The sequence below is a fragment of the Rhincodon typus genome, chromosome 6, assembly GCF_021869965.1.
Source record: "Rhincodon typus isolate 14 chromosome 6, sRhiTyp1.1, whole genome shotgun sequence".
Taxonomy (NCBI): Eukaryota; Metazoa; Chordata; class Chondrichthyes; order Orectolobiformes; family Rhincodontidae; genus Rhincodon; species Rhincodon typus.
Window position 1 is genome coordinate 64,521,435 of NC_063337.1, and position 26,396 is coordinate 64,547,830.

Sequence of the window (26,396 nt, forward strand, 5' to 3'; positions counted from 1 at the left end):
GGACTGACACGTCAGAGGAGGAGTGGGGAAGGGACTTGAAATGGGAGGTGGCCAGGAGGTCAGGTTAACGGTTACAGGCTAGGCGAAGATGCTTGGCAAAACTGTCACCTAGTCTACGTTTGGTCTCACCAACGTAGAGAAGGCCATATTGGGAGCACTGGATGCAATAGACTAGGTCGGAGGAGATGCAGGTAAAGATCTGTCTCACTTGATAGGAGTGTTTAGGGCTGTGAATGGAGGCAAGATTGGTAGCGTATGGGCAGGTATTGTATCTTTTACGGTTACAAGGGAAGGTACCGGGTGGATTCGACTGGTTGGTGGGGAGTGTGACACGAACGAAGAAGTGGCGAAGGGAATGGTCCTTGCGGAAGGCAGACGGGTGGGGAGTGGAAGGTGTTCCGATGGAGGGGTCTAATTGGAGTTGGAGGAAGTGTTTGAGGATGATACGTTGAATGTGGAGTCTGGTGGGTTGGAAAGTGAAGACAAGGGTAAACGCCTGTCTTTATTATGTTTGGTGGGGGGGGGGGGGAAGAAGAGGTGGTTAAGAGCTGTGAAGCAGGGAACAAAGGTGGTGTGGTGGAGGGCTGTCTGGATGACAGAGACTGGGAGAAAGAGCGTTGTTTGATAAAGGCGGACATCCGGGATGCCTGGGAGTGGAACATCTCATCAGAGCAAATGCGACGGAGACAGAGGAATTGGAAAAACAGAATGGAGTTTTGCAGGATACATAGTGGGAGGAGGTGTAGTTTAGGTAGCCATGGGAATCTGTAGGTTTATAATAAAAGTCGGTCTGTAAACTGTTGCCAGAAATGGCTTCAGTACGTACACCGGTACTGTTCACCAACTCTTCCACCGTTATATAGATGACTGCATTGGCGCTGCATCCTGCACCCAGGCTGAACTGGAGCAGTTCATCGACTTGGCTAACAACTTCCACTCTGCCCTCAAATTCACTTGGTCTATCTCAGGCACTTCCTTCCCCTTTCTTGACCTGTCCATTTCCATTTCTGGTGACAGTTTAGGTGATGAATATACAAGAAATGGAGGAGTAGGGAGCAAGGGCAGACAGAAGGGATTAGTGTCATTTGGCATCATGTTCAGCACAACATCGTGAGCCAAAGGGCCCCTTTCTGTGCTGTACTGTTCTATGCTCTACACTGTAAGGTTAAGTTCGGGATCTCATCATAGAATCCCTACAGTATGGAAACAGGTCCTTTGGCCCAACAGACCCTTGGAGCATCCCACCCAGAATCATTCCCCTATAACCCACTTAAGCTGCACATCCCTGAACACTACAGGCAATTTAGCATGGCCAATCCACCTAACCTGCACATCTTTGGTCTGTGGGAGGAAACCGGAGCACCCAGAGGAAACCCATGCAGACACGGGGAGAATGTGCAAACTCCACACAGACAGTCGCCCGAGGGTGGAATCGAACCCAGGTCCTTGACGCTGTGAGGCAACAATGCTAACCACTGAGCCACCGTGCCGCCCCCAAAGCAGACAGCATGCATTTGTAAAAATCAGCCCACTTCAAGTCTTGGTTTTGTAATGACGAAAACGAGACTTTCCAATGCTCGTCGCTCACTTCACCAGGAAGAAGACTGCACGTAGATTTGAACTCTGATGCCAGAGTTCAGAAGCCAGCGTGCTCACCATTACACCACGGTAACCAGAACCTCGTCCTCTTTTGTACGACCTTCAACATACTGCCTTAAAAAGCTGCTCTGGATGTATTAAAAATTCTGTTCCCTCTAAACCTTTCACACCATGACTATCCCAGGTAATGTTGGGGAAGTTAAAATCCCCAACTATCACTACCCTATTACATTTACAGTTTCCCGAAATTTTCCTACATATCTGCTCTTCTGTTTCTCTGTTTGGGGGTGTATAGTGCATTCACTGCATTGCGATTGCTCCTTTTAGATTTCTAAGTCAGCTCATATAGCTTCATTTGAGAAATCTTCTAAGATATCATCCTTCCTTACTACTGTAATAGATTCCCTGATCAAAACTGCAACACCTCCTTCTCTTTTACCTTCTTCCCAATCTCACCTGATGATCCTATATAGAACATAGAACTGTACTGCACAGGAATGGGCCATTTGGCCCACGATGTGTGCCAAACATGACGCCAAGTGAAACTAATCCCTTCTGCTGGTCCTTGGTCCACATCCCTCCATTCCTCGCATGCTCACGCGCTTATCAAAAAGTCCCTCAAATGCCCTTATCATATCTGCTTCCACCACCACCCAACCCGGAATACTGAGATCCAATCCTACCCTCTCTCAACCATGTGTCAGTGACAGCAATGACAGCATACCCCCATGTTTTAATTTGTAACCTCAGCCCATGTGCCTTGTTCATCAGACTCCTTGCATTAAAATAAATATCATCCAACCTTGCCAAACGTGTTTGTGCCTTAACTGGCCTTTAATGTCTATGCCTTCCTGTCTCACTTACTGTCTCTTCTAATTTTGGACATTCACTTCCCTACTGAACATTGTCTCTGGATCCCACCCCTGCCAAATTAGTTTAAATCCCTCCCGACATCACTTGCAAACCTCCCCAGAAAGATGCTGGTCCCATTTTGGGTCAGATGCAACCCATCCTCTTTTTTAGGTTCCACTACCCCCAAAATGGTCCCAACATCCCAAAAATCTAAAGTCTGCCCTCCTGCACTCTCTCTCCAGCTACTCATCCATCTGGACTAACCTCCTATTTCTGTACTTGGTTACACGGGGACCCAATATTGTCTTTCAGATCCTGGTCTCTAATCTACTTCCTAGTTCCCTAAATTCTGCTTTCAGGACCACATCGTTTTTTTAACCCGATGTTGTTGGTACCTACATGTAAGCACAGTCATTTTTCTGACAAAAGGTCCCGACCCAAAACATCAGCTTTCCTGCTCCTCTGATGCTGCCTGCTTGCTGTGTTCCTCCAGCTCCACACTGTTATCTCAGACTCCAGCATCGGCAGTTCTTCCTATCTCTAAGCACAATCTGTGTCTGTTTGCCCTCCGTCTTCATAATGTCCTGCAGCTGTTTAGTGAAATCCCTAACATATCATCCTGAAGTCTCTTTTTGCAGTCACCGTAATATCTGCTGGTTCCCTTTACAACTGAATTTCCCACCACTATAGCCCTGCCATTCTTTTTTCCATTCCTCTTGTGCAGCAGACCCATCCATGGTGCCACTTCTGCAAGATACTCCTACACTGCCGCCTACTCCTCTGCCTGGTGGCCATCCTTCTTACCTGTTCAGTCTGCATCTGTAGCATGACCACTTCACTGAACATACTATCTATGTTTATTCAGTGTTGCAGATGCTCGATAGTGAAATCATTTGCATTTGCATGCAGTTCGCCAGTAGTTGCAGCTGGACATAGTTTCTGCACTCTGGGTGAACAGGGACAACTAAAGCTTCCAAGATTTGCCACACAGCACAGGAGCATTAGCCCCTTAGTAACTCTCATTTCTTAAAAAAAAATTAATAATTACCCTGTGTAAGAATACTGTTAACTTACTTTCCTTACACTAACTGTATTCCCCTTACCCTACTTTGCTTACATATATTGGCCCTGATTTTCATTTATTCCTGTTGTTTCTCAGTTAATTTGTTCTTCCAAAAAAGAAATACTTTTTTAAAAATTCACCAACTAACTAACACACCACTTTCATGGTAATATCACTGTTTTCGTTTGTTTTTCCAAATAACAGACTCATGAAGCTGCAGCTATTAAGTTAGGACTCCCTTCGCTCAGCTCAGTTGAAGCTGAAGAATATAACCTTACAAACAATAGACCTTGAAAAGGATCTTACAAACTATGAACAGAAATAAACCTGTGTGCTGAATTCCCACAATGCACTAAATTTCCAGTGACACAAACTCACATGGGATGTACTTCATTCTGGATGTGCCTTCTCCCAAATGCCCGTACAAAGAGTACTCAACATTAACACACAACATTGGATTATGAATCCCGTGCTCTACCAACTGAGTGATCCGGGTTATAAAAAGATAAAATGAGTTGTTTATTTTGGAAGGGAGAACAAACAAAAAAGAAAAATCAGAATACTATATGGAGAAAAACTGCAGTAAGCTGCAACACAGAAGGACTTGGGGGGAGTTGTGCATGAAACACAAAAGTCAGCGTATGGGTACAACAGATAATCAAGAAGGCAAATGGAATATTGGCCCTTATTTCGCAGTGGTTGGAATGTAAGAGTAGGGAGGTTTTACTGCAACTGTAAAAAGTGCTGGTGAGACCACCCTGGAGAATTGTAAGCAGTTTTTGTCCCCTTATTTGTGGAAGGTATAATTTCATTGGAGGCAGTTCAGACAAGATTCACTGGGATGATTCCTCATATATAGGGATTGTCTTTCAAACAAAGACTAAACAGGTTGGGACTCTACTCACTGGAGTTTAAAAGAATGAGAGGTAATATCATGAAACGTATAGGACTCATAAGAGGCTTGACACGATGACAGGAGTCTGGAGTGCACTGCTAGGGGTGGTGGTGGAGGCAGATACAATAGGGGCATTTAAGGAACTTTTAGATAAGCACATTAATAGCAAGGAATGGAGGGATATGGATCAATGGCACGCAGAAGGTATTAGTTTCATTTGGCGTCGTGTTCAGTACAACATCGTGGGCTGAAGAGCCTGTTCCTGTGCTGTATAGTTCTATGTTCTAATAAAGGGCTGCCAATTTAAGACTGAGATGAGCAGGAATTTCTTCTCTTGGAGTAGTATCTTTGGAACTCCTTGCCACATAGAGATATGGGGGCATAGTCCTTGTGTATATGCAAGGCTGAAATAGATAGATTCTTGATCATTAGGGGAATCAAGGATTACGGGGAAAACACAATGTGGATCAGCCATGATCCTCTTGAATGGTAGAGCAGACTCAAGGAATGTAATGACCCATTCCTCTTCCTATCTATTATAGTCTTCTGATAAAGTTGCCATCATCCTACCAGACTATATGGCAGCTCCCTCATTAGCAAGATGACTGGTAGTCCCAGGGTTTTGACAGGGTGAATAACATTTAGCCAATTCAATATATCGGTTGGGGGTCAGTTAACTTGACTACTGGTTTGTGATACAGTGATGCCAACTGTGTTGGTTCAATTCCTGCACTAGCTCAGATTATCATGGAGGAGTCTCGTTCTTAACCTCTCCCCTCACCAGAAGCATGGTGATGTTCATGATAAACGACCACCAGTTGTGTCTCTCTGTCTCTAATGAGACAGGAGTCCTATGGTTTGGTAAGACTATGGCAAATTTACCTTTATATTGGTTGGACCATTTGTCGCATGCTGTGGAAATTATTCAATGATTAAACAAATATATAGTGTTTAACTTGCTGTAAATTTTAAATAGTTTTATCAGTACAGCGTGGAGTCGCATACAAGGAGACTCCTTGAAATGCTTTGATAACTTCTGTCTTAACATACACTGCAGTGACTCAGGAGACAGTAATGCCAGTCCCCTTTCCTGAACGTAATGCCTGGGTCCTGCAAACGAACACGGATTTCATATATGAAGACAGATTGGACAGACTGGAGTTGTTTTTCTTAGAGCAGAGAAGATTGAGAGGGGACATAATTGACACGTTTAAAAATTATTAGGGGCATAGATAGGGTAAACAGGAAAAAGCTTTTCTCCTTGATGGAGGGATCAGTGACTACAGGGCATAAATTTAAAGGTAAGGGGCAGAATGGTTAGAAGAGATGTGCAGAAAAAAAAAACTTTTTCAGCCAGAGGGTGATGGGAATCTGAAACAAGTGCAGTACAGGCAGAAACCCTCAGAACACTGAAGTATTTAGATGCCAACGTATGCAAGGCTATGGGCAAAGTACTGGAAAATGGGACCAAAGTAGTCAAATAGTTGTTTTTGTCCAGCGTGTACACAACGGGATGTGCTGTAGATCTCTGACTCAACAACTCTAAATATCTCCAAATCATGGGGCAGGAACGGAATTCTTCTATACCTTGGTTATCCAGTTTCTGTAGCTGTGGCAGGTTCCGTAGGACAGTCATTCTGTACCTGTGGGGGTCTGCCCCACAACAAGGATTTTCCGATAACCACAGCACCCTGAGGCGGTGCAGTCCCTTCAGGTAGCAGATCTCTGCCAGGTTTTGAATATTGTTCTTCCGGAGGTAAAGCTCGCTAATATTCTGACAGTATTGGAAATCCACTAAAGAGGAGATGTTGTTCACACTGTGCAGAAAAAGAAACAACAAATTTCTGAGTGCTTAAATAAGAAAACCCACAGAGAAAACCTAGTAAGAAAAACAACTCCATGAGCTTGCATAGAGGCAGGTTCCATGACAGTTTCAGTAGCTCTAAGGCACTTCAACCAAGGCATCTGTTCTTCTGCATGAACCCCAACAGTAAGCAGCCATTACACAACTGTGCAGATCCTCTTGGTCAAACCCATTTCTGTTTGCCTTGACAATGATTCTGTCTGAATCTGTGATCCATGCCTGAAACTTTGGTTGATTTCCTACTCTCCTGTACTCCAGCTGTAATCTCATACAGAGAAACTAACTTATTCTCCTTCACATATCTTCATATTCACTTTTCCCTTTGAGGAGCAGTGGGGAAGCAGACTGATATGAACCATGCCATGATCACTCCTTCAGTGACCAAAAAGTCATGGAATCTCACAGAGTTTTAAGGTATGGAAAAGGGCCTTTTCGCCCACACCAGTCATTAAGAATCTATTCTAATCCCATTTTCCAGTACTTGGCCCTTAGCTTTTTATGCTATCACATTTCAATGTTTATCTAAATACTTCTAAAATGTTGTGATGTGGAGGATGAATATCCAGGGGGAGATTTGCTAGAACTACTTGAGAGGGTTTAAACTAGTCTGGCAGGGTGGTGGGACTCTAAACAGTAGTGAGACAAAAGAGAAGGCTGAGGCTAGTCTAGATGTTCAAGAGAGCAAGTTAAATAGACAAGGCAGGCAAGAGCACAGCAAGGAGCGAAGAAAGACTGATGAATTAAACTGCATTTATTGCAATGCGAGTGGCCTGACCGGTAAGGCAGATGAACAAGACTAGCAGTTCAGTGTTCTGACACAGATCCTATAGGAAGGATAGAAGGGGAGCAAGAGAGGAGTGGGAGTGGCCGTGGCCTTTCTTACTAGGAAAAACATCACAGCAGTATTTAGGATATTCCTGGGGAATTGCCCAGTGAGGCTGTGTGGGTGGAACTAAGAAATAAGGAGGGAGTGTTCACTTTGATGGGATTGTAGTATAGGCCACCCCAATTGTCAGTGGAAAAGTGAGGGAAAAACATGTAGGAAGATTGCAGATAGCTGTAAGAATAATAGGGTCGTAATATAGGGGATTTTAACTTCCAAAAATAGACCGAGACTGCCATAGTTTTAAGGACTTGGATGGGCCTTATTCATCATGGCCAGTGACTTCAACCAAACCATCCTGAGGAGGGTGCTGCCAAAGTACCACCAACACATCTCCTGCTCCACTAGAGGAGTGCACATCCTGGACCACTGCTACACAACCAGCAAAGATGCCTACCACTCCATCGTACACCCACACTTTGGAAAATCAGATTTAAGAAGGAGAAAAAAAAAATCAGGAGGATCCTTCACAAAAAGTAGTACAATGCTGGTCCAAGACAACGGAAAATTGTCTCTCAGACTGCTTGGACTCGGTGGACTGGATAGTATTCAAGTGCTCAGCGGAAAACCTATGCCACCACTGTCACAGACTTCATTAACAAAAAAGTGTGGAGGATTGTGTACCAAAGAAGTCAATCCAGGTGTTCCGCAACTGGAAACCTTGGATGAACTGGGAAATCCACTCCCTACTGAAGACCAGATATGCAGCATTCAAGTTGGATGATCCAAACCCATACAGAAAATCCAGATATGATCTCTGAAAAGCCAAGAGGCAGTACCAGACCAAGTTAGAGGCCGAAACCAACCATACAGACTCCCGTCATCTGTGGTGAGGCCTAAACAACATTATGGGATACAAAATAAAGCAGAGCAAGATAGTGGACAAAGACAAATTGGTCCCTGATGCACTCGACGCTTTCTATGATCAGTTCGAACAGAATGCCAGTGGCACAGCATCACCTGCCCCCATAACCCCAGACGCACCTGTGCCCATTGTCACCACTGCAGAAGTCAGATCGGTCTTCCGGAGAGTCAACCCAAGGAAAGCGACGGGCCGGATGGAGTCCCCGGTCAAGCACTTAGATCCTGTGCAGACCAAGTGGCGGAGTATTCACCAACATCTTCCTCTCCCTCTGACAAGACTAAAGTCCCCACCTGCTTCAAGAAGACCACCAGCAGCCAAGTATTTAAGAAAGCACATGCAACCGTGCTTTAATGACTACCACCCAGTGACATTGACCTCCATAATCATGAAGTGCTTTGAGCGGCTGGGTCATGGCCCACAAACTCTAGTCTTCCAGCCTGCCTCAATCCTCTGTAAGAATATACAGGTCTATAAGGTCTGCAAGAATGTAACAGGTCCATAGCAGGCGCCGTTTCCCTAGCCCTGGAACATCTGGACAACAAGGACACCTAGGTCAGACTCTTGCTCATCAACTACAGCTCTGCCTTCAACACCACTATCCCCTCCAGACTGATGTCAAAACTCCGACCTAGGTCCTGGCTCTGCCCTCTGTAACTGGGTCCTCAGCTTTCTGACCCACAGACCACAATCAGTGAAGACACTCAACTGCACCTCCTCCACGATAACACCACACTGAAGCCCCCCACCAAAGGATATGTTCTCAGCCCCCTGCTGTACTCTTTGTACACCCATGAATGTGTTCCCAATTCCAAACAAATGCCATCTAAAGTTTGCTGATGATGCCACTGTACTAGGATGGATATCAAACAACGACAAGTCAGAAAACAGAAAGGAGATCGAGGGCTTAGTGGCATGGCGCAATGAGAACAACCTCTCTCTCTCAACATCAGCAAAACTAAAGGACTGATCACTGACTTCAGAAATAAACGAAGAGAACACACCCCCATCTACATCAATGATAACCGACGACCTGTCCTGGACTTCCCATGTAGATGTGACGATCAAGGCGGCACAACAATGCCTCTTCTTCCTCACGCGGCTCAGGAAATTTGGCACGTCCACAAGGCCCCTCACCAACTTTTACAGATGCACCAGTAAAAGCACACTGTCTGGGTGCATAACAGCCTGGTATGGCAACTGCTCTGCCCAGGTCTGTAAGAAACTACAGAAGGTTGTGTGCACAGCTCAGCCCATCACAGAAGCCAACCTACTATTCATGGACTCCATTTACATGACTCATTGCCGCAGACAGGCTGCCAACATCAAAGACCCACCGCACCCCAGAAATGCTCTCCTACAACCTCTTTTGTCAGGCAGAAGATACAGAAGCTTGAACACACACACCAGCAGTTTCATTGATAGCTTCTTCCTTGCCATTATTAGACTGATGAATGGACTCTCCAACTTCAAATAATGCTGATCCTGCTAATGCTGATCTTGCCCAGTGCACACCCTTTGCAATGTAACCCGTATGCCTCTGTGCAAGCTTTTTTTTAAAAAAAAAACACACCCTACAATCTACATGTCCTTGCTTACTATGATCAGTCTGTACTGCTCAGAAACAAAGCTTTTCGCTGTTCTTAGGTGCAGTGACAATAAAATCAATCAATTGGGGAAGGAATTTGTTGTGTGTGTTCGGGAAAACTATCACAATCAATGGCTTCATTAGAGAAGGATCAAAACCTGACCTCCTTTTGGGAAATAAGGCAGGGCAAGTGACTGAGGTGCTAATGGAGAGCACTTGGGACCAGTGATCATAATTCTATTAGTTTTAAAATAGTTATGGAAAGGCAAAAGTTAAAGTTTCAAGTTCTCAAATGGGGCAAGGCGAATGTTGATGGCATTACATGGGAACTTTCAGAAGTTGACTGGGGGAGGCTGTTTGCAGGTAAAGGGGCGTCTGAAAAATTGGAGCCTTTCACAAGTGAGACTATGGAAGTTCAGGGCCAGCATGTTCCTGTCAACGTGAAGGGCAAGGCTGGCAGGAGTCGGGAACAATGGATAACTAGAGATATTGACAAAAATGTGGCATACGTCAAGTTTAGGCAGCTGGGATCAAGTGAATCCCTTGAGGAGTATGGGGCTGTAGAGGTATACTTAACAGGGAAGTCAGGAGGGCAAAAAGGGGACATTAGATAGCTTTGCAGCAGATATTATAAAAGGAGACTTCAAAGAGATTCTACAAGCATAAAGAACTGCAGATGCTGGAATCCAAGGTGGACAAACAGGAGACTGGAAAAACTCAGCTAGCCAGGCAGCATCTGGAGGAAAGGAGAAGTCAACACTTCGGGTATTACCCTTCTTCAGGACTGGATGTGGGGGTAGGGGGAGCTGCATATGGTGGTGGGGGGAGGGTAGTGAAATGTCGGTAACAGATGGACACCATCTATGGACAGATGGTAGTAGGTACGACCTGGTTGGTTGATGGGAGGAATGAATCCAGTTGGTGGCTGGAAGGGAGGATCAGGAGGTGAAATAGAATGGAGGCGGTGGGGCTGGAAAGGGAACTGGGGGCTGGGTGGGAAGGGGCTATTTGAAATTGAAGAACTCAAATATTGAGTCCTCCAAGCTATAGGGTGCCCAGGCGGAAGATAAAAAGGTGTTGGACAGACATGTTGGAGGAGAAGTGGGGGTGGTGAGTGGGTTGAAATGGGCGGTGACTGGGAGGTTAGGCTGGCTGTTACGGGTCAGGCAAAGATGTTCGACGAAACAATCATTTAGTCTACGTTTGGTCTCACTGATTAGAGAGGACGATAATCGGCACCATTGGATGCAGTAGACAAGTTTGGAGATACAGCAGGTGAAGCTCTGTCACACCAAGAAAGGCTGTTTAGGGCCAGCATAGAGGTGAGAGGGGTGGTGTGTGGGCAGGTGTTGCATCTTTTACGGTTACAGGGGAAGGTAGCAGTGGGGTTGGACCGGTTGGTAGGGAGTGTGGTGTGAATTAAGGAGTGACGAAGGGAATGGTCCTTGTGGAAGGCAGCGAGGGGTGGGAGTTGACGATGTTCTGGGGCCGTGGGGTCTAATTAGAGTTGGCAGAAGTGTTTGAGGATAATATGTCGGATGTGGAAGCTGGTGGGGCGGAAAGTGAGGACAAAGGTGACCCTATCTTCATTATGTTTGCCTTTATTGGTCAATGATTTGAGTGTAGGACTGGGAGGTCATGTTGCAGCTGTACAAGACATTGTTTAGGTCACTGTTGGAATACTGTGTTCAACTCTGGTTTCCCTGCTATAGGAAGGACATTGTAAAACCTGAAAGGGTTCAGAAAAAATTTACAAGAACATTGCTCGGGTTGGAGGGTTTGAGCTATAGAGAGAGGCTGAACAGACTGGGGCTATTTTCCCCAGAGCGACAGAGGCTTATAGAAGTTTATAAAATCATGACAGACATAGATAGGGTGAATGGACAAGGTCTTTTCCCTAGGGTGGGGGAGTCCAAAATTAGAGGGCATAGCTTAAAGGTGGGAGGGGAAAGATTTAAAAGGGACCCAGGGGCAACATTTCATGCAGAGAGTGGTGGGTGTATAGAATGAACTCCCAGAGGAAGTGGTGGAGACAGGTACAGTAACAACATTTAAAAGGCATCTGGATGGATATATGAATATGAAGAGTTTAGAGGAATATGGACCATTGCTTGCCAAAAAAGGCACTAGATTAATTTAGGATATCTGGTTGGCATGGGCAAATTAGACCGAAGGGTCTGTTTCCATGCTGTACAGCTCTAATACTCTTAAGTATATTAAGGGCAAAAAAAAAAGTAACTAGGGAGAGAATAGGGCTATGAAAAGATCAACAAAGATCATGTACGTGTTGAGCCACAGGAGATGGGCGAGATCCTAAACGAATATTTCTTATCAGTATTTACCATGGAGAAAGACATGAAAGCTAGGGAATTCTGGCCACTAAATAATGATGTTTTGGAAAAAAAAGTCCACATTACATAAGAGGAGGTGCTAGAGATCTTAAACACATAAAAAGGTTGATAAATCCCCAGGATCTGATCAAGTGTATCCCAGGACATTTTGAGAAGTTAGGGAAGAAATTGTGATGTCCCTAGCGAGGATATGTGTATTGACAGCTACAGGGGAGGTGCTGTAAGACTGGAGAGTGGCTAATGTTAAGCAAGGCTGCAAGAAAAAGCCAGGGAATTACAGACCAGTGAGGCTAATGTCAGTAGTGCCAGTATCTACTTGCATTTGGAAAGGCAAGTACTGATTAGGGATAATCAACATAACTTTGAGCATGGGAAATCATATTTCACAACTTTTTGAAGTGGTGACCAAGAAGATAGATGAGGGCAGTGCAGTAGATGTTGTCTACATGGACTTTAGCAAGGCCTTTGACAAGGTACTGTATGGTAGACTTGTTGGTAAGGCTAGATTACATGGGATCAACTGGATACAAAATTGGCTTAACTGAGTGACAGTGGGTGGGCAGTACAGGGCTAGAGGCCTAGGACCAGTGGTGTGCCACAAGGATCATTGCTGGATCCACTGTTGTTCCTCATTTATATAAATGATTTGAGCAAGAATATAGGAGGCATGGTTAGTAAGTTTGTGGATGACAACAAAATTGGTGGTAGAATGCACAGTGAAGAAAGGTTATCTAAGAGCACAGCGGGATCTTGATCAACTGGACCAGTGGGCCAAGGAATGGCAGATGGAGTTTAATTCTGATAAACGCGAGGACAAATCAGGACAAGACTTACACAGTTAATGGTAGGGCCCTGGGGAGTTTTGTTGAACAGAGACACCTAGGGGTACAGGTATGTAGTTTCTTGAAAGTGGTGTCACAGTAGACAGGGTGGTTTAAGCATCACAAAGCTTATTGCAGAAAATAAAAGCTCATAATGTAGGAGATAACACATTGGCATGGATTGGCTGGCTGGCTAACAGGAAGAAGAAAGTAAGAATAAATATTTTTTTCTTCAGGCTGGCAGAATATCACAAGTGGTGTCACAAGGCTTGGTGCTGGGGCCTCAAGTTCTTACAATGTCAATAAATGATTTTGATGAAGGACCGAAGGTAGGGTAGCTAAATTTGCACACAACACAAAGTTAGGTTAAAACATAATTTGTTGAGAGGACATTAGGAGCCTACAAAAGAATGTAGCTAGGTTAAGTGAGTAGGCAAAGAATTGACAAATTAAGTACAATGTGAGAAAGAGTGAAAGCATCCATTTTGACAGAATAACGTTAGGTAAGCATGTTACCTAAATGGTAAGAGGCTGCAAAGAGATCTGGGTGTCCTAGTGCATGAATCACAGAAGATAGGTAAAGCAAGTAAATCAGGAAAACTGATAGAATATAACGTTTTATTGCAAGTGGAGTTGAATGCGAGAGTAGGAAGCTATGCTTCTGTTATACGGGGAGTTGAGACCCCATCTGGAGTATTGTGTACAGCACTGTCATCGTACTTACAGGAAGAATGTTAATACACTGGAAGCAGTTCAAAGCAGGTTTACCAGACTAATACCTGGAATGAGCAGATTGCCTTACAAAGGAAAGGCTAGACCTGTAACCAATAGTTTAAAAGAGTCAGAGGTGATTTAATTTAAACAAGTTCATTCCTGATGGGACATGACCAGGTGGATGTCAAAAGGATGTTTCCTCTTGTGGCAGAATCTAGAACTAGGGGGTCATAGTTTAAAAATAAGGAGCAACCCATTTAAACAGAGATGAGAAAACTTTATTTCCCCCCTGCGACGGTTGAGTCTTTGGAATTCCTTTCCTCTAAAAGGCAGAGAATGCAGAACTTTTATATTTTTTTTTTTTAAGGTGGAGGTAGATAGATTCTGAATTACCAAGGGATGAAAGATATCAGAGATATGCAGGAATGTAGAGTTGAAGTTAAAACAAGATCAGCATGATCTTACTGAATGGCTAAGCAGGCTCAACGGCTCGAGATGCCTACTCTTTTGTTTGTATGTTTCCATGATTCCATTCATTTTTACATATGTTTTCTACCAAAATGAGGTCATGTGGCAAAAGCAGCATTGCTGTAGCAACTACTTTATCTACTGAATGAATTCTATTGGACAACTACATTTTACATGATGTTATCTTCCCTAAGCTTCATTACCTTAATGTAATCACTTCTACGTTGGACATTTCCCTTAATATGGAGAGCTGTGGAATAAACATACAAACACAGTTAGGATAGTCACAGCAAACTTATACTTTAAACAATCCAATGCTAAAGATTACACAAATCACCAAACATTCACAACCAAAGTGATTCAGCAAATGCACCCTACGTTTTACATTTTTATAGATTGCTGTGTTTGCCAGGTTCATTCCTCATCACTTTTTGAACAGGGATGCATTTTTTTTTTTTAAAAACTTCCTTTGCAGATGTGGGTGTCATTGTCTGGGCCAGCACTTATTACCCATACCTGATTGTTAAGAGTTAACCACATTGTGGGTCTGTAGACACAAGTAGATCAGACCAAGCAGGCTCATTACAATCATTAACTTTGGTTACATGATTGCCATTAGGCCAGTTCTTTATTTCAGATTTTTACTGAATTCAAATTTTACCATTTGCCATGGTAGATTTCGAATTCATGTCCCCAGAATATTGCCCTGGGGTTCTGGAGTGTTAGTTCCCCTCCCTACAGCACACAGACACCATAAGGTTTGATCTGTTGTGGCCAGAGGCACCTCCTACTTAGACTGGGTGAGTTTTCTTCCTTGAGAACTGTAAATCTTTTAAATATCTCCTCTTTATTTATCCCTGAACTACTACTGTTGCCTTTACTGTGATACTGACAGATCCTTTTTTTTTAGGAAAAGTACTCATTTTGATCTTCATCCATGGTTTCTGTCCTACTTTCTGCTCCCAAATCAGTTCACATCTTTTTTACTATTTGTATTCCAAAACCATTTTACATTTCTTTTACATTAGTTATTGCTACTATATTTCCGTGAGCTCTGCTCATCTCACACTCCTTCTGCAATTCTCCAGTATACAAGAAACTCTATTTATCAAAAAAGTCTCTCATTCCCTTGTGGAAACTACAGTAGAATCTTCATCGCTTGAAGATCATTGTCCGAATCCTTGCTTGGCACCTTCTCCCACTGTCTGAAGAAATTCTTCCAAAAAGCCAATGTGGCTTCCAACCAAACTATGGAACTGTGGACATGCATTTATTTCACTGCTCAACAACTCCAAGAGAAATGCCTGGAACAACGTGGCCACTCTTTATGCCTTCAATCAATCGGACCAAGGCTTTTGACTCAGTCAATCACCAGCTGTCCAGAGAAATTCATCAACACTCTCCATGATAAGGTGTTGGCGATCATCATTACAGATGGTAATATGACAGAATCGCTTGAGGCCAAGACTCAAACAAGGATGTGTTATCGTATTATAAAATATAGAACACAGAACAGCACAGGAACAGGCCCTTCAATCCACGTCTATGCTGACCATGATTCCATGCTAAGCTAATCTCATCTATCTTCACATGGTCCATATCCCTCCATTCCCTGACAGCAAGGTGCAGGGCTGGATGAACACAGCAGGCCAAGCAGCATCATAGGAGCAGAAAGGCTGACGTTGAAGGGTCTAGGCCCGAAACTCCTATGTTTCTGCTCGGCCTGCTGTGTTCATCCAGCCCTGCACCTTGCTGTCTCGGATTCTCCAGCATCTGCAGTTCCTACTATCTCTCCCTCCATTCCCTGCCTGTTCACTTGTCTGTTTGAGTGCCTCTTAAATGTTGCTATCATCTACACTTCTAACATTCTCTAACACCATGTTCCAGGTGCCTACAATGCTGGGAAAAACTTTCCTTGAACATATTGTTTAAATCTCCCCCTCTCACCTTTAACCTATGCCCCCTAGTTTTGACATTTTTATCCCAGGAAAGAGACCCTTAAAATCCACCCTATCCATGCTCCTTAATTTTATATACTTCTATCAGGTCGCCTCTCAGCCTCCGACACTAGTGAAAACAATCCAAGTTTATCCAGCCTCTTCACGTAACCAATAAACTCCAATCCAGGCAACATAGTAAAATTCTTTTGCACCTTCTCCAAAGCCTCCACATCTTTCCTGTAGTGTGGTGACCAGACTGACACACAATACTCCAAATGTGGCCTGACTAAAGCTTATACTCAAAGCTCTAACTAATGAAGGCAAGCATGCCATGTCTTCTTTACCACCTCAACCACTTGTTACTTTCAGGGAGCTATGAACTTGCACCTCAAGATCCCTCTGTATACCAGTGCTCCTAAGGGTTGTGCCGGTTACTGTATACCTTCTTGTATTTGACCGCCCAAAATGCATTTCACACCTTGTCCGGATTAAGCGCCACCTGCTATTTCTCCGCCCAAATTTCTAACTGATCTTTATTCTACTGCATACTTTGATATCTTTCCTCACTATCCACAACTTCACCATTTTTAATGTCATCTGCAAACTTACTAAACAGACCACTGACATTTTCATCCGGACCATTTATACATGTTATAAACAGGAGAGGTCCCAGCATTGACCCTTGCAGAACACAACTGATCAGAGCCTTCCAGCCAGAAAACCCCCCTCCAGAAATACTCTTACGACCAAGCTAATTTTGTATCCAACTTGCTAACTAAGCATGGATCCTAAGTAACTTGATCTGCTGGATGAGCCTATCACAAGGGACCTTGTCAAATGCTTCAGTAAAATCCATGTAGACAACATCCACTGCCCTAAACTTGTCAACCATCTTTTAGTTGCTCATCTCTTTTCTTCACTTTCAGCCCAACCTTCATCTTGTCAAAACAAGTTTCCCAGTGGACAAGGTCTACAGGATGGACAGAAAACATTTCAAAACTCAACCAATTAAATTCCAAAAGGAGAACAACACAGACATCACTTGTGGAACTTCAGGATGCAGATGACAACACCATCCCTGCTCTCTTGGAAAAGAATCTTCAAGCCTCGCTTAATGCCTCTGCGGCCGCATACAAAGATTTGGTTTCAGCCTCAACCTCAAGACAACACAAATCCTTTACCAAAACTGTCTCAAGGTAGGTTCTGATCTATCCCTCATGACGATGAAGTGAAAAATACTCCCAAACATGGAACACTTCCCCTACTTGAGGAGCTACCCCTTGTCTGAGTCTAATTTCAATGTGGAGCTCCAACACTGCATCTAATCTGCAAGCACCACTTTCAGATGCCTAAGAAGGAGTCTTCAATGCTCATAATATCTATATTGATACAGTGTATAAGACAGCTGTCCTTCTGACTCTTCCATGTGGCTCCTAAACTTGCACAACGTATACACTCCACCTCTAGGTGCTGAAGAAGCATCATCAATGCTGTCCGAGATGGATTCTCTATATCAGCTGGTAGAACAGCATCCTTGAAGGAGCTAACAGCACCAGCACAAAAGCTATGACCATCTGAAATCTATTCTGCTTGGCTGACGAGGTGCTTAGGATGCACACATTCCAAATGCCCAGCTCAAAGAAGGCATTTGAACGAGAGGAGGACCAAGGAAGAGCTTCAAAGATTTTCGAAAGGCTTGGCTGAAGAATGCAACATATATGACAACCCCGGGAGTCCATTGCTCAGAAGGAACCTCCTGTGTGAAGGGTCACAATTCTTCAAGAACATCCATTCACAAGAGGAAGTACGATAAAGGGAGCTTGTGAATGATCGAGGCCAATTCCACTTCTTGGAAAACTGCCAAATGTGTGGTCAGATATGAAGCTATAGGGTGAGGCTCATCAGCCGAGCAACGGTCCACAGAACACATGACCAATGACGCCGAATTTCGTAAGTTAACAATCATACTCATTAACGAGTAAGTGCCAACAACACGGGGCAGCATGGTAGCTCAGAGGTTAACACTACTGCCTCACTGTGCCAGGGACCCGGTTCAATCCCACCACCGGGCAACTGTGTGTGGTGTTTGCACATTCTCCCCATGTCTGCGTGGGTTTCCTCCCACAGTCCAAAGATGTGCAGACTAGGTGGATTGGCTATGCTAAATTGCCCATAGTGTTCAGGGATATGTAATTAGTCCGGTTATAGGGCGATGGGTCTGGGTAGACTGGTTGGGCCAAAGGGCCTGCTTCCACATTGTAGGGATTCTATGAACAACAATTTATCAAAAACCTCTCTTCTTCTTCATTTTGGTCTCCAGGTGCTCTTTAAAATGAGATTCCATTGCTATGGGTGAGAAATTTTTTAAGGCTGAACTTACATGACCTCTTCTTTGATGGCCTCTTATTGTTCATTTACGATGGAGCATCGGAGGCTGAGGGACGAACTGATAGAAGTATGTAAAATTATGAGGGGCATGAATGGGATGGACACTTGAAATCTTTTTCCTAGGGTGGAAATGTCAAATACGCTAAGATCATCACCAAGATAATATTCCAAGATGGCAGTGAAGCAGACACTACAACCAGAGCTTGTCCGCTCTGTCGGTTCCTTTTCATTGTTTTACCTCTCTAATTTTTTTCCCCCTTCCTTCCTTTTTCTTCAGCCCAGTACCGAAGCAGCGACAACAGCCGGCAGGCCAGGAGCAAAGCAGGGATGGCCAAGAGGCCCAGAGTGAAGGTGGCTACTGGTTGGGAACTGGTGGAGCCTGGTCAGACCAAATAGAAGCCCTGAGAGAAAGAATGTAATGTCCTTTTTATAAAATAGATTTATTTCTTATTTTCCTAACTTACACTTATACTATGTGCGTCTGTAATATAGTATAACTTTTTTCTTTTTTTTTTGTACCTAGGTACTTTGTACCTAAGATGGCACTGGATGGTGGCAACATTTTGCACTTTTCACTGCACTCCTGCTCTTTTGTAACTTGAATACATATGACAACAAACCTAATTCTAATTCTAATTCCAAATACTAGTGGGCATGGGTTTAAGATGACAGGGAAAAAGTTTAAACAAGGTGTGTGACAGAAGAAGTTTTATTTCACACATGTGGTAGGTGTGTGGAATGCACTACAAGGGGAGATAGAAGCAAATGAACTAGCAAAGTTCAAGAAGCATTCAGACAGATACATGAACAGGCAGGGAACCTAGGATTACGGACCATATGCAAGCAGATGGGATTAGTTTGGAATGTCATCATAGATACGAGCCAAAGGGCCTGGGTCTGTGCTGTACTGTTCTAATTATTTACTATTTTATCTGCTGCTGTTCGATTTCAAGGTGCGCAGGCCATATTCCTTCCCAATTCCCTGGGTTTCATTATCTTGCATTGGAGCATTTTCACCTTTGTTCCTTCTCCATTTGTATTCTAAACCTGATGTCGTTGTGTATCGGATTCAGCACGTTCACCTCCGAAACCATTTCCTACTTGCCCGATTGAACTTCCAGAATCAGTTTCAGCAGGCTTCCTTCTCCATTGGACTGAAAACATATTGAACAATGGTTTCTTGCATACAATTCAGCAAGATTCCCTCCTCTTTCACAATTATACTGTAACTATTGCAGATTATTTGGATTACTGAAGTCTCACAGTGCTTGCATTTTTATAAAATTAGCTTGTTTACCTTTTTCCCACTATTTGCTAACCTATGGTATCCACCCAACAACAAAGTTCTGAATTCTAATTACATAGATCAGAATCAGAGCAGCACGATGGCTCACTGGTTAGCACTGCTGCCTCAGAGCACCAGGGATCTAGGTTCAGTACCATCCTCGGGCGTCTGTCTGTGTGGAGTTTGCACATTCTCCCAGTGTCTGCGTGGGCTTCCTCCAGGTACTCCGGTTTCCTCCCACAGTCCAAAGATGTGCAGGCTAGGTGGATTTGCTATGCTAAATTGCCCATAGTGTTCAGGGATGTGTAGATTAGATGGGTTATATGGGGATGGGTCTGGGTGGACTTGTTGGGCCAAAGGGCCTGTTTCCACATTGTAGGGATTCTGTAAGATTGAAATGCTCAAGTATATTATCCTTGTCCAATGCTGCAAATTGTTGATCAATACTGTCACCCATTTTCAATTTCTCCTTCTTTCTGTCTCTGATGAGTACATAGTAGCCAGGAATATTAAATGGCCATGCTTCCAGTATTTGAACCACATACCCATTCATACCGCTATAATCACACTCTCACACTGTAATTTTTGCATTATTGAGCATATTTCCCATTCTGCACTGGTACACAGACAGTTGTGACTTGCATTCGCCTGTTTTATCCTTTCTGCAGAGAGGGAGGCAGAGATGGGAATAGCTATTATTGTCACATACACTGAATGAATATAGTGAAAAATTTATAAGTTGCAAATTACAACACTGATTTAGAAAAGAGTTCAGTAAAGCAGACCATGCTGGGACTTAGCTTCCAGTCCCCAACTCTGCACCACATTGGCGATGCTGGAAGACTGCTGCAGGGGGCCAGAGGTTGCCACACCACACCAGGAGGCCGCTGCACAAGGCCAGGAGGTCATGCCACACCGGGAGGCCCCTACAGGAGGGGACTGCTGCGGGAGGCCACTATGCCACACTCGGAGGCCTCTACAGGAGGAGGCCACTGTGCAAGGTAGAGGTCACCATGCGACGGCAATGTGAGACCAGGAGGTCAACATGTAATGGCGGGGAGGCTGCTACAGGATGTCATCATTCAGAGGAAGCCGAGAATTGAAAGGAGAAAAGGAGGAGAGAGAAAAAAAAACACTAGGAGGAAGAGAAGGAAAAGAAAAAGAAGAAAAATAAAAGAGCAGGTGGAGCAGACAAGGTCTGGCTGGAGCATCCTATTCTACCATCTTGACAACTTGGATTTCTGAAGTATTCTCACGATTTTCATCTTTCCCGGTTCTTTGGACTTTCTCTCATGCTTCATACAAATATGTCGCACATTGCTGAACAATTAGCTTAAACCTTTATTTAGGCCAGACTGGCAATAGGAGGTTTTCTTCCCTCTTGGACATTAATGAACCAGTTGGGTCTTAACCACCTGCTCCTCATTCTCACCAAATCTCACAAAACATTCTTGCAGCATCCTAACACACATCAGGTTCCGAACACATCCTTCAAACGCAACTCACCACCACAGCCCATAATTCCAGCATCTCAATAAATTCTTTAAGTCAACCACACCTTTAAACTAGATCACAATCACAACTACCACTTTCTGACAATGATCAAACGTTCCTTGGTGTCACCATCTGCTGGATGGTTTCCTTAGCTCAATGTACCAACCATTACTGGCTACTCCACATTCTTTCTTAATCCCTCAATCCCAACAACCAACCCTCTCCTCTGATCCTGTATTAAAAAGGTTATATAATGGCAATTTTGATGGACTAGTTGTGCAGAAGCCCAGCTTAATAAGGGTGGCACATTGGTCAGTGGTTAGCACTGCAGCCTCACAGCACCAGGGACCAGGGTTTGATTCCAGCCTTGTGCGACTGTGTGAAGTTTGCACATTCTCCCGTACCTGCGTGGGTTTCCTCCGGGTGCTCTGGTTTCCTCACACAGTCCAAAGACGTGTAGGCTAGGTGGGTTGGCTATGCTAAAGTGCCCCCTTAGTGTTCAGGGATGTGTAGATTAGGGGGGATGAGTCTGGATGGGATGCTCTGAGGGTCAGTGTGGACTTGTTGGGCCGAAGGGCCTGTTTCCACCTTGTAGGGATTGTATGGTGGATTCTATGTTCTATGATCAGGGGATAAGGGTTCAAATCCCACCAGGAAAACAGGTGGAAATCAATTTGTAACTAATCAAGTTAATTAATGGGAAATCAAAGCTAGTTTCATGGTACCATTACTGAGACTACCATTCATTGCTATAAGAGCCCTACCGGTTCAATAACCCGTAAAGGAGAAGGAAATCCGCCATCGTAACCCGACTTGGCTGATATGCTACTCTAGACCTGCAGAATGTGGTTGGCTCTCAACTGACCTCTGAATTGGCGAAGCAAGTCTTTCAGTTGTACTGATGTACCACGGAAAAGATTTTCCCTCTGCATGGTGGGTTTATTTGCACTAAATGGTGTGCAATAGTTCAATCACACAGTTCAATACTAACAATAAGCCAATTAGGGATAGGCTTCCCAGCAATACCGCACATTCCATAAAAAGATATTAAAACATGACCCTTGCATCTTCAACTTGAGCCTCTATCCCAGCAACACTAAGCTATTTCTGTCTCCTCCATATTCTTACAATAACCCTCCCCCACCTCATCATATCAGTTTACTTACTTTCTCAAAATATACCTTCACATCTTCCCACACCCCCACCTCCTCTCAAAATCCCTCTGCCCAATCTTCTCACCAATATGCAACACCATGTTCTTCAGCCCAATTCCAAGTTTTGGGCCAAGTTTTCTTCTATGAACATTGAACAAATCCATCGGAAGCAGGTGGGATTGCACTTAGAAATTTTCCATCCATTTCTCACCAGCCACCATTTTCATTGGGTGGGGAAACTTGACTGGCCACGGCCTGATACTCCCTGAAAGTGACATCAGATTCACTCTATTTGCTTGTGCGAAATTCAAATTATTCTGTCATTGCTATTTTTATTGATACTGTGTATTAGTTCCTGAAAACTGGAAACCGCACATTAGGGTTGAGTCTGTTGGTGAACCTGCACAAATAAAAACCAAAGAACTGCAGATGCTGTAAATCTGGAGTTTTAAGTTTAAATGCAAATAAAAACAGAAGATGCTGGAAAAGCTCAGCAGGTCTGCCAGCATCTGTGAAGAGAAATCAGAGTTAATGTTTCAGGTCCGGTGACCCTTCCTCAGAACTGTGAGCCTGCACAGCCTGCTGTACAGTTTGGAATCATTTGGTGGGCAAGTCCAAAATCTCTTGCCAACTTCAACTACCATAAGTAAATGGCATTTGCTACCTTAAGTATGTTTTCAATGTAATGACTGATCATTGAGTTCTGTTCTTAACAGTTGAGAGACCATTAATTTGACCAACATTGTGTAGGGTTCAGATGCACCAGATTCATACACCATAGAAACAGACCCTTTGGTCCAACCAGTTCATGTCGAACATAATCCCAAACTAAACTAGTCCCACCTGCCTGCTTTGGCCCACATGCCTGCAAACCATTCATATTCATATATCCATTCAAACATCTTTTCAACGTTGTAATTGTATCCGCATCCACCACTCCATCAGGAAGTTCATTCCACATGTGAACGTGTAAAAAAATTTGCCTCATGTCTTTTTAAAATCTCACTCCTCTCACCTTAAAAATGTGGCCCCTAGTCTTGAAACTCCCCATCTTAGAGAAGAGCCAACTACCATCAACTTTATCTATACCTCTCGTTATTTTATAAGCTTCTTTCAGGTCACTTCTCAGCCTTCTATGTTCCAGTCCCAGCCATTCCTGTCTTTCCTTATAACTCAAACCTTCCATAGCCAGCAACATCCTGGTAAATTTCTTCTGAACTATCTCTAGCTGGATAGTATCCTACCTATAACTGGGCGACCAGAACTGGACACAGTATTCCAGAAGGGGCCTCACCAACACCCTGTACGATCTCAACATAACATCCCAACTCCTGTACTCAACAGATTGCGTAAGGAAGGCAAGCATGCCAAATGACTTTTTAAACCATCCTGTCTCTATGTGATGCAAACTTTAAAGAATTATGTATCTCCACCCCAGGTCCTTCTGTGCTACAACATTACCCAAGGCCCTATCATTAATTGTACAAGCCTTACCCTTGTTCATTTTGCCTAAATGCAAAACCTCCCATTTATCCAGATTGAACTCCATCTGCCATTTTTCAGCCCATTGACCCACTTGATCAAGATCCCTTTGTACTCTTAGAAAACCTTCTTCACTGTCTGCTATGCCATCAATTTCAGCGTCATCCACAGACTTAACCATGCCTTCTATATTCTCATCCAAATTATTTATATAAATGACAAAAAAAAAAAGGACCCAGAACCGATCCCTGTGGAACACTGCTGGTCACAGGCTTCCCGTCTGAATGGCAACCCTCCACTATTAGTCACTGTCTCCTGCCGTTAAACCAATTACGTATCTAATTGGCAAGCTCACCCTGAATCCCATATGACCAAACTTTACTATTAACAATCATGTAGAACCTGGTCAAAGGCTTTACTAAAATCCAAAGTTGTCTTCTCCTCTTTTCTACAACTTCACCTCTAATGTAAACTGTGCGATTTATATATACATATTTTTAGTATCATATTATCAAGTTGAGTTTGGGTTTGTTGAGTTAGAAACCTGAGGGTTTTGTGTGCCTCAGAAATTAATGAACTCAAGTATGTCCGAAGCCACGGTGATGTTTTTTGCAACACAGGGATAACAAGTCAAACCAAACCAGCCTCGCAATCACTGGATTCTCAGCACATTGTAAGGATTCTATGAAGTCTATAAAGTCTATGAAAACACAATTGCTAAATTGCTCAAAATTGCTCAATTGCTCCTAACTCGACCTTATGAATCTTGGACACCAAGTAAATAACTTAAACAAAATTCAACAATTTATTAATAATGTCAATTCAACAGCATACAAAAACAACAAGGCAATCTAATTAATATCTACAACCCAAGTCTAATCTTATTTGATCACAAACCCTTATCACACACTAGACAGACAAAATTAAAGGGTAAACTAGAAAGAAAACAAGTTAATCATAATTTGTCAATTTAAAACCTATTTCAGAGATCCTTGGATGATAGGTTGTATTACAGGCACACAGATCTGAATATCTTGCTTGAATTTTGATGTCACTAATCAATACAAACAGCTTCTACAGACCTTTGGAGACTTACTTTTTTTTGAAAAGCTGGATTTCTGTTCCCAGAACTTTCAACAAGTTGATAAGTGGAAAATAACTAGAAAGGAAGCAAAACAAAAAAAAAGCTTCCCAGTCTGACACCTTCTAAAATTGCCTCCTGCTCAAAATCCAGTCAGAGTCAGTTCAGTTTGTTTTCTCTTTCTTTTCCAGCATTCTTTGTGGTTGGCTGGCCAGCATCAGTCCTCCTTTGATTGACCAATTCAATATCCAGCTGCTAGTCCCTGAGCAGATACACATCTTGGTGCTGAATCAATTAATCTGCATCATCTTTCCATGCCAAATCCAAACAGCAAAGCATCTGTACTTTGTATCTCCTCTCTAAAACAAGCTGCTATTAGAAGTTAAATTCTAAAATGCAACTCTCTGTTCCAAACAAAAATGAGTAAAATAAAAGTGGTGATGGTCTCAACATCTGGATTTAGAGCGAATGGGTTTATGTGCACTACTAATGCATTTTTGTTTATCTTGGATTGCTTTGCGATGCAGCAAGTAAAGTAACGGGTCCTCAGGTTTTGTTTGAGATTTCTAGAACATTTTTTAAGCTCAAGGGGAAACACCCATAGCTCAGACAGTTGCATTCAATTGCATTCAATTTTACTTTTAGTGCAGCAGTCCAATGAAATCCTTGGATGGAAATGGCTATATAGATCAGTGCTCCTGAGAAGGGAGGGAATATAGCGAACTCAGTTACCATAGAGTGAAGAGTTAGTGCTAGACCCAGACCAGAGATGTTGGGATAAAATCGTGAAGCTCAGAACATTTAAGCTTAGGTGTTTAATAGCTCCAGGAAGAATCTACAGAGTGTTCAGGTCATAGGTGACAGGTGACTTAAACTTGCTGAAGTGTTAGTCCCTGTATGGGTGATGTTCTGGATATAAGCACTGTGCATTTTTCTTTTCAATTTAAAAAGCATCTTCAGATTAATGGGACTATACTTTTATGTATGCTCAAAAATCTTGAATTTGCATAATTAGATGGCTTGGTTTATTCTATTTAATCTGCATTCCTTTTGTTCATAAACATCTGTTCTCATTAAAGCAAAAGTCTGCAGCATTGCATGCTTATGTCATACTTAGAAACCAATTCAGTAACTAAACAAAACCAAAATATGAGCAATCAAGCTAGGTTTGGGGACTGACTTGTCTGATACTAACATCAACTGTGATCATTACACACAGTGGTTGACCCTGTACATAAGAACATAAGAACTAGGAGCAGGAGTAGGCCATCTGGCCCCTCGAGCCTGCCCCGCCAGTTGTCTTATGTCCTCCAGTTTTGTACTGCCCCTCCCCCCATCATAGGTAAAAGATCTTAGCTAGTCACCCTAATCATTCCTGTCATGATTTTATAAACCTCTATAAAGTCACCCCTCAGCCTCCAATGCTGCAGGCAAATAAACAGCCCCAAGCCTATTCGGCCTCTCCCTGTAATTCAAACACTCCAATCCCAACAAAATCCTTTTAAATCTTTTCTGGACCTTCCTCAATTTTAACAACACCTTTCCTACAGTAGGGCAACCCAAATTGTAGGCAGTATTCCAAACAGTGACCTCACTAATATCCTGTACAGCC

The 26,396-nt window shown here is 43.3% G+C and overlaps 1 protein-coding gene across 8 annotated transcripts in view; it reads right to left on the reverse strand.

Moving 5' to 3' along the window:
* The window catches only part of cfap410 (cilia and flagella associated protein 410), a 57,218-nt gene that overhangs the window by 14,536 nt on the left and 16,286 nt on the right, over positions 1 to 26,396 (reverse strand). For 4 of the 8 annotated variants that reach the window (XM_048597693.1, XM_048597688.1, XM_048597692.1 and 1 more), the window contains exons 3-5: positions 22,307 to 22,486; positions 14,164 to 14,210; positions 5,997 to 6,226 (exon numbers count right to left, since the gene is read on the reverse strand). In XM_048597693.1, the coding sequence (XP_048453650.1) occupies positions 5,997 to 6,226; positions 14,164 to 14,192 (259 nt within the window). In that variant the 5' untranslated portion in view covers positions 14,193 to 14,210; positions 22,307 to 22,486. The remainder of the gene's footprint in view (positions 1 to 5,996; positions 6,227 to 14,163; positions 14,211 to 22,306; positions 22,487 to 26,396) is intronic. The other 4 variants (XM_048597689.1, XM_048597686.1, XM_048597691.1 and 1 more) reach the window with 1 other exon arrangement.